We start from the raw sequence: 9136 nt of genomic DNA, 5'->3' as shown, positions 1-9136 counted from the left end.
TCCGATTCAGTGCTGCAATCACGGCGTAACAGTGACAACCAAGACTCCACCTGAAAATATTCCCAACAAAAGCCATAATTACAAAAGAAATGCAGCATGTAATATTCAATCAGTAACAATCAAAACAACGAATGAAAACGATTCGATTTCAGACAATGACCTTATCCAATGTTTTCTGTGTCAGCAACTTGGGTAACTAGAGAGAGAGTATCAATGTCTTTGGTGATGGCATTGGTACAATGTATAAATTCAAGAATACCCATCAATGCATCTGTATTTGGTTTCTACTTTCAACTTTCAAGATCATGGGTGAACCAGTGCATTTCAAGTGCTGTTTTGATAATACGATGTACAAAAGTATCGGGTTCCACCTGTATCTTAGACGGGCTTGAGCACTCGAAGCGTAGGCCTTGATGGGTTAAAATGTAAAAGCAGTGATAGATCTCATCGAATTCTCTTGTGAAGGTTGGCAAGGAACCAACTTCCACAATATCGGCTAGAAGGGTCGAATCTTGAGGGCTCAAATCTGCGAAAGAATCAGGAGAAATACGTCATGGGGAAGGACATACGCTCAAAAAGAGATGGCCTTTCTGTTGTAAAAGAGAAAATACACCACCTGTTGACAATAGATAGAAGAAAAGACAGGCGCCCTGAAGGACAACAAAGCGAGGAAGCCAGTCGTCTACTTCTGTATCGTCTATAGGAGGCGGTTCGCCCGGGAGAGCAGTCCACCTCTGTCAATTTCGGTAAACACAAAGGGACAAAACTTGTAAATACTGCCGCAATGTGAGAGCCATGCAGTAAAAATCACTGGTACGGAGGGGCACATACTGTTCGAATATACAAATAACCAGATAACCGGGCAGAGCGTAATATTTCATCCACATGTTCCAACCTATGAAGAGTAAAAAGACAAGAATTGGGTCCATGGTTCTGACCTTGAAACATATAACATATCGATAGATAGATTCAAAACTCAACAGCACCTATTGAGAGTGACTTACTGTGCCTTTAGGTAAGCTTCCCTCTCTTCTAAATCAGCAAGTTCCGATCTAAGAGATTCCAATTCCGACGCTGATAGCTCTACCTGCAAATCCAAGGTGATGGGTTATCAGGGAAAACCTCTTTTAGATTCAACAGCACCCAAGTGATGCAAAATAGAAAAGGTGTTAAGTTGAACCTTCTCCTGACCATTCGAGTTCCAAGACAGACGCCGAAGAGTGAAAAGATTCAACATGAGTGCTGCTTTCTTCAATTTTCTCCGTGCCCGGGATTGGCTATGAGACCTGCTCTAAACAACGGCAAGAAAAGCAACTAGTTACGTCACGTTAAGTGCTTCCCTTTCAGCATATATATGTGTAAGCAGCATCTACACGGAAGAAACGAGTTTTACCTTAACAAAATATCTGCCCTTGGCTGGGAAGATGATGGAGAATCCTCTTGAGTAGCTTCTTCAGGTGCAGGACTAGGAGCCCTAAAGTGATCCGGTAATATCTTTATCTTGCTGGGAGTACCATCATCCATTAAGACAAAACTGGAAAGTGGAAACTTTCACCAGAACAGAAAAAACCAAACTGAGAAGCAAAATCGAACAGAATGGTCCTTCTTTCGATTGAAACTATTGGCTATTATCCCAGCACGCTGTACTTCGATCTGCAGTGTAACAATCAAAACTTAATACGATTTTGCGTTTAAACAAAGAGAAACCAAACATTTCTCCGGATCTCCCACATATATGACGATAATGAATCACTGAAACTGGTTTAATGGATAAGAATTTAAAAGAGTGTTCACTGTTCATATCAGTATGATGTATCTATATGTTTATCTGATACAAAGCCAAATCTTTCTCCGATCATTGACAGAGATTTCGAACCATAGCTACGATCTATCTATCTTCTATATAATCGTAGACTTAATTAAGAAGCATTCGAGAAAAGAAAACACCAAAATTAATTCAAATTCTAAACTAAAAAACAAAGCCTTCTTCTATTCTTCGACGACGAACTTGAGAAAAACATCGAGATTCACTTCACAAAAGACCCTTTCTGATACAGTGATACTCTTTAAGCTGAAGGATGATCCATAACTTGAAAACTTTTCGCAGACACAAGCAAGTAAACCCATAAATCAAAACCCTAACCAAATCCAAAATCTCGAGCAGAAGAAGAAACCCACTGTAGAAACATGACGATCGAGAGCTAATCATCAACCAAATTCTCCGAGAATCAGATTACACTACTTTTTAAAAAAACACAGCCTACAAATTCACCGAGAATTTCCATTACCTGATCAGAAGAAACAAAAATGGAAGAGAGAATTTACGGAGGAGGAAGGGAGAAAAGCGGCGATGAATGTAATTTTGACCCCAACAAATTGGTTCCAGGGCCAGGAGGAGGAGACACTGCAGAAATTGGCAAAAAGACAAATTTGTCCCTCAAAAGCGTCTGTTTGGTTAACGCACATCTCATTGGCCAGCTTTGCTCAGATGAAATTGCTTTTCACTCGTTGGATTTTCATTTTCATTTTTATTTTCTTAAATTAATTTGATTTTTTATATCGGCTTGATTTTTATTTCATTGGATTAGATAAGATTCGATTGAGGTCATGATTATCTACTATTGGGTTCGGTTTATATATATATATACATATTTTGTTAATAAGAGATTCACCTTCGACCTATTTAATCCCTAAATCTGAACTCAGTATTTAATCATGTTTATATTAGATTCAGTTTATATATTTGAATTCAATAACAATATAATTCGCTAATTTCTGTTTTTGTAATGGGTACTATTATCCGTTTAATATTCATGATAATTTAATTAATACATCTATAAGTTATATTCTTTGCAAACGAATTTAAAGATTTTTTCCAAAATAGAAACTTGAAAGAAATGTGACGTGAATATGAGCTTCTTAGTAACCAATGTGATATTGATGGAATGTTACGGCAGTGGAAAACGATATTATGTTACGTAAATATGAGAATTTATAGTATGAAAAAACAAATTGCCAACTATACCCTTCCATCTAAACAATAAAAAAAAAGAGGGGTTGCTTGCCAACTCAGTATTTCATGTGGGTGTAAGGATTTTGCTTCACAAAGGTGGAATGTAATGATTTGTAGGAGGCTTTCTTTTTTCTTTTTGGATTTGAAAGGAAACCAACAACTGGTTATTATAACAATATGATATCATTCACCGTATTTTATCCTCGTTTACCTGAATACCGAAAAACACTTCTTAATAGATCATCAATCATTAACAATTACTGTTACAAAAAGTGAACATTTTTAACGCTGGAGAGTTATCTCGAAATACATGATAGAAAAAGTAGATTCATTTTGTTGGTATGACTAGCTAAATCAATTCTTTTAAGTTGTATCTTGCAGTGTGAGAATCGCTCCTTGATTGTGCCACTTGTATTGACGATCACTCTCCACCCTCATCATAATTTCGAATGGGATTACACGTTTGACGCGGTCAAATATTATTACTACTGAATCTAATTACAATGAAATTTGCAAAAATATATAACGCACATACACATACATGTGCGCGTGTGTATATATATATAATAGAATAGAATAGAATCTTGACTGATACCATTTCTACATATCAATAATTAACTAATACACATACGTACGGGATACATATTTGTATGGGAGAATGGCAACTATTTCCTTTATATATTCCATCCCTTAAATCTTTTTGTCTTCTTCCTCTATTCTCAAGTCCGAGATACATATTTGATTATACAGTCCGAGTTTCATCATCTCCAAATGATCATTCAAACGCTCTTTTTCCTATTAAAAAAGCTTAATTTTTTTATTTTTTATATTTGGATGGACAATAATCTTTGTTTGTTCATCCAAACATTTGGGTAAATTAATGTCGTTTGACGAATCTTACGCTTTTTCTGCCCTCACGACCAAAATAGTATAGTAATCATATATATGTGGAAGTATCTATAGGGATTACACGTTTGACGCGGTCAAATATTATTACTACTGAATCTAATTACAATGAAATTTGCAAAAATATATAACGCACATACACATACATGTGCGCGTGTGTATATATATATAATAGAATAGAATAGAATCTTGACTGATACCATTTCTACATATCAATAATTAACTAATACACATACGTACGGGATACATATTTGTATGGGAGAATGGCAACTATTTCCTTTATATATTCCATCCCTTAAATCTTTTTGTCTTCTTCCTCTATTCTCAAGTCCGAGATACATATTTGATTATACAGTCCGAGTTTCATCATCTCCAAATGATCATTCAAACGCTCTTTTTCCTATTAAAAAAGCTTAATTTTTTTATTTTTTATATTTGGATGGACAATAATCTTTGTTTGTTCATCCAAACATTTGGGTAAATTAATGTCGTTTGACGAATCTTACGCTTTTTCTGCCCTCACGACCAAAATAGTATAGTAATCATATATATGTGGAAGTATCTATAGGGATTACACGTTTGACGCGGTCAAATATTATTACTACTGAATCTAATTACAATGAAATTTGCAAAAATATATAACGCACATACACATACATGTGCGCGTGTGTATATATATATAATAGAATAGAATAGAATCTTGACTGATACCATTTCTACATATCAATAATTAACTAATACACATACGTACGGGGAGTCCAAAAGGGTAAACGACGTCTTCAATAAATTAACAATATATATATATATATATATATATATATATATAGTAACAACCCCAAAACAATTTCTGAAAAGGAGCACTTACAATTTCATTGAAACAATCTTAATTTTATTATGAGTCATTTATCAATTTTATTTAAAAAATTATAAAATTACAAAAAGAGATTAAATTTTTTTAATTAAATTATATAAAGTAGGTGTAAGCTCTTAGGCTTTTTCTTTATATACTTTTATAAGTATATGAATGAGAAGAGATGAGGAGAAATACTCAAAATACTCCTTTATTTTCTTGTGTTTTTTTTGTTGTTGTTCTACAAACTCCAAAACTCCACCTATATATATAGTAATCCTAAGAACATTCTAGTAAAACACCATAATGATACATGATTAATTTTGGTCTAACTTAGCATAATTATTTTCTTGAAAACTAGGAGTATTTTGAACACCCAAAACTAGAACACAAAATACTAGGGCAAGTTTAATTTCCAACATTAGCCTCCCTTAAACTTGTTCCTCCTTGAACTTGGACTCCGAGCTGCTTTCGAAAGTGTTGAAATGCATCCGTCTTCAAAGCCTTCGTAAAAATATCTGCAACTTGATCACCTGAACTCACATGCAACAAATCAACATCTTTAGCCTTGACATGCTCCCGAATGAAATGAAACCGTGTGTCGATATGTTTCGAACGCTCATGATGAACAGGGTTCTTCGCCAGAGCAATAGCTGACTTGTTATCCACATAAATCTTTGTTGTATTTTCTTGCTTCAACATCAACTCTCCAAGGAGTCTCCTCAACCATATAGCATGACAAACACATGAAGATGCCGCTATATATTCCGCTTCACATGTTGACAGAGCAACAATCGATTGCTTCTTTGAAGACCAAGTAAATGCTGCATCACCAAAATAGAACACAAACCCGGTAGTGCTCTTGCGATCATCATAACTTCCAGCCCAATCACTGTCACTATAACCAATGAGTTCTGCTTCTCCTTTAGATGAATATAATAACCCGTAACCAACTGTCCCTTTGATGTATCTGAGAATCCGCTTAGCAGCTTCAAGATGGGAAGACTTTGGGTTCTCCATGTACCGACTAACCAATCCTACTCCATATAAAATATCAGGTCGAGTACAAGTCAGATACCTTAGACAACCCACAAGACTCTTGTAATATGTCGGGTTTATGGGTTTTCCTTCTCCTTCCTTCGTCAATCACGTACCACACTCCACCGGTGTGTCTATGGGCAAAGAATCATCCATCGAAAACTTTTGCAAAATGTCAGTCGCATATTTCTCTTGGGAGATAAAAATGTTACCTTCACCTTGATGTACTTCGATGCCCAAAAAATATTTCATCATGCCCAAATCCGTCATCTCAAATTCTTTCTCCATCGATTGCTTGAATTCTTGAATCATGGTATTGTTATTGCCTGTGAATACCAGATCATCCACATATAGACATATGAATAACACATTAGTACCTTTGACCTTCACGTATAAGGAGTGTTCATATGGACACTTCATGAATCCTTCTCGAACAAAGTAAGCATCGATTCTGGTATTCCAAGCTCTCGGTGCTTGCTTGAGCCCATAAAGAGCTCTTTTCAGCCTGTACACCTTTTTCTCATGTCCCGCAATAACAAATCCCGGCGGTTGTTCAACATACACTTCTTCTTCGAGATTTCCATTTAAGAACGCTGATTTTACGTCCATCTGATACATCCTCCATCTCTTCTGAGCTGCGAGTGAGATCAATAATCTCACCGTTTCCAACCGAGCTACAGGAGCAAAGACTTCTTCATAGTCAACTCCATGCTTTTGTTTGTATCCTTTCACTACCAACCTTGCCTTGTGCCTTTCCACTTCTCCTTTGGCATTCCTCTTTGTTTTGAACACCCATTTAACTCCAATGGCTTCGTGTCCTTGAGGCAATGAAGTGAGCTCCCATGTGTTATTTTTTCGTATGGAGACCGTTGTTTTCTGTGAAGAAAATTAGGAAAAGTGTTTGCCTATGCAACGCGTTTACGCATTTTTTTTCTTCATCTCTTAACGCAATTGACCCATGACCTTCGCAATTCCATCTTCTCATATATATATATATATATATATATATATATATATGAGAAGATGGAATTGCGAAGGTCATGGGTCAATTGCGTTAAGAGATGAAGAAAAAAAATGCGTAAACGCGTTGCATAGGCAAACACTTTTCCTAATTTTCTTCACAGAAAACGACGGTCTCAATATAATTCTACGACATTGATATTTATTTTGTTTGTATGTGTATATCCACTTTAGTCTCGAGTCTCCTACCCTTATTTATGATAGTATGTCACTCTTTCGGGTGTCTTCACTTACCCTACTTTTTTATTTGGTCATTTTTTTCTTCGGATAACCGAGTGTTTTATGTCGAAGTATTATGGAATCGGGAACAAGACACTCTTTTTTTCAATTTGAAATTCGAATTCGAAACGAAACAAACGGTTTACTTTTTCATTTCACCGGTTGATCTATCCAATTAGGTTGGTTTCTTTGGTAATTCTTGTTACAAAAATAGAATTATATATAATGTTTTCTCATTATTTGTATCTATTCAGTTATTGTTTTCAATATCATGTACGCTTGCATGTCTTAGATGCACAATATCATACGGCGTATGTATCTATTTTTTTTAAAAAAATTAAGTTGTATAGTTCTCATGATTTAAGTAGAAACTTCTAAAATCTTTAAAGCTTGTGTGTGTGTATACATGGGTGTTCATATATATATGTATATGTATGTATATATGTGTAATTATTGGAGTGGATCTAAGAAGTAATGGAGTCATTTGAACGAGTCTATGGCCTTAATTAGGTCGAAGAAATGTCGAAAACGTAGAATCATTCAAGTTGACCATTTCAAAGAACACTGTTGACTGTCAACGACTTGGGATAGCTTCCCGAGGTAACCCGTCACATCAAGACCAAGAAAGCGCACAGACCCATCGCAAACTCATATGTAACATGTAATGTATGCATATAAGAAACACATATATGTATGTATATACGCACGCATCATGTATTCTAACTGTGGAAGATTTGTGGGTGAATATTGGGAATATTACACATCCTTTTGCCTAGGGTTAGGGTTTTGATGAATGACATAAGCAAACAATAGAGAGGAAAATTCAAAGCAAATGGTCATACGGCGGAAATAGATATGTGACGTCATCTTCTCTGCCCCGAACCTCACTCAAAGACTTTGGTCCCCCTTTATATATATACCCACTCGCATGAATAAGCCCTCTCCTCCATCAATGAACTAAAAGACCTTTTCCATTGCAAACTACAAAACCCTACTCTCTCTCTCTCTCTCTCTCAAGAAAATGGTGGGTTATTTCGCTCACTGCTTCAGGGGACATCAAGGAAGGTCCGACAACGTTGGAGAAACAAAACCAGTTTACAGAGACGACTTAAACGAGAAGCACTCAGTAAAGCCCTTGGACAAGCCTCTTCACGAGAAAGAGGGTTTAAAACCCATTTGCAGAAACAGCAACTCCAACTCAACCGAGAAAAAGACGAAAAAGTTCGTGAGATTCGCCGACGAGCACACCACGATAGAGCCTCCGCCCGAGAGAGAAGGCTTAAAGTCGCCAAACAACGTCCCAAGGTTCCACGCGGAGACTCTGAATCGCGAAGAGGGTTTCGTGGTGGAGAAGAGGAAAGAGGAAATCATTAGGGTTAAGATCAAGATGCCAAAGCTCGAAGCCGAAAGGCTTCTATTGAAACACTCTCAAAACGGCGGCGTTTTGGAACTCCGACACGTGGCAGACCAAATCTTTAACGCCCCCGTTTATGGCGTCCATGTGGCGACTGTGGTGGTCGCTCGTAACAAGGGAGTAGAAGCCGGTGCAATTAAATATAATAAGTATCTTCATTAAGGTTAATTAATAATTAGAATTTAAATTAATATTATAGTAATCCCGAGTATTACTAAGCATAAACTAGTAGCTTTTTTTAGGAGTTTTGGTAATAATTAGATTTAAGGAGTAGGGTTTAGTTGTTTTATTTTTTAATTTGTTACTTTTTAAATCTTTGGCTATATTTGTCTTTTTTATGTGTACTGTACAGTACAAGGAGAGAACAATAACAGCTTAAGAATTTGGGGTCCAATTGTTGCCGGAAATGTCGATCCATGACAAACGATGTGGACATTTATTTAATATATTGAATAAAAAAACGAGGCCAAAATAATTTCAATCTCATACAGAAAAAAAGAAACAAGGAAATGATTTCAAGTGAATAAATTTTCCAATATTTGAAATTAATAAGTTGATTACCAAAAAATAAAATAAAAAAACCAATACTCAATAAGATGTAACATGTTTGTAAAATTCGATGAAGACGTCTAGGCATTAGGCGCATGGAGGAGAGGAGAGAGAGAGATTATTCATT

The 9136-nt window shown here is 36.0% G+C and overlaps 2 protein-coding genes across 2 annotated transcripts in view; one reads left to right on the top strand and one right to left on the bottom strand.

Annotated features, from left to right (window-relative positions):
• The window catches only part of LOC104806439, a 2880-nt gene extending 484 nt beyond the window's left edge, over positions 1-2396 (bottom strand). The window contains exons 1-8 of the mRNA XM_010531340.2: positions 2289-2396; positions 1394-1534; positions 1181-1286; positions 1005-1087; positions 832-895; positions 617-734; positions 372-526; positions 5-50 (exon numbers count right to left, since the gene is read on the bottom strand). Of these exons, the coding sequence (XP_010529642.1) occupies positions 5-50; positions 372-526; positions 617-734; positions 832-895; positions 1005-1087; positions 1181-1286; positions 1394-1524 (703 nt within the window). The 5' untranslated portion in view covers positions 1525-1534; positions 2289-2396. The remainder of the gene's footprint in view (positions 1-4; positions 51-371; positions 527-616; positions 735-831; positions 896-1004; positions 1088-1180; positions 1287-1393; positions 1535-2288) is intronic.
• Positions 2397-8067: 5671 nt separating this feature from the next.
• Positions 8068-8880, top strand: LOC104807001. The gene is made up of 2 exons (XM_010532115.1): positions 8068-8590; positions 8813-8880. The coding sequence occupies exons 1-2, from the start codon at positions 8068-8070 to the stop codon at positions 8878-8880; spliced, it is 591 nt and encodes a 196-aa protein (XP_010530417.1).
• The last annotated feature ends 256 nt before the right edge of the window (positions 8881-9136 follow it).

Source organism: Tarenaya hassleriana, unplaced genomic scaffold, assembly GCF_000463585.1.
Source record: "Tarenaya hassleriana unplaced genomic scaffold, ASM46358v1 Cleome12, whole genome shotgun sequence".
Classification (NCBI taxonomy): Eukaryota; Viridiplantae; Streptophyta; class Magnoliopsida; order Brassicales; family Cleomaceae; genus Tarenaya; species Tarenaya hassleriana.
The sequence above is the reverse complement of the archived record's forward strand: the minus strand, read 5'-3'. Positions and strand labels throughout refer to the sequence as shown.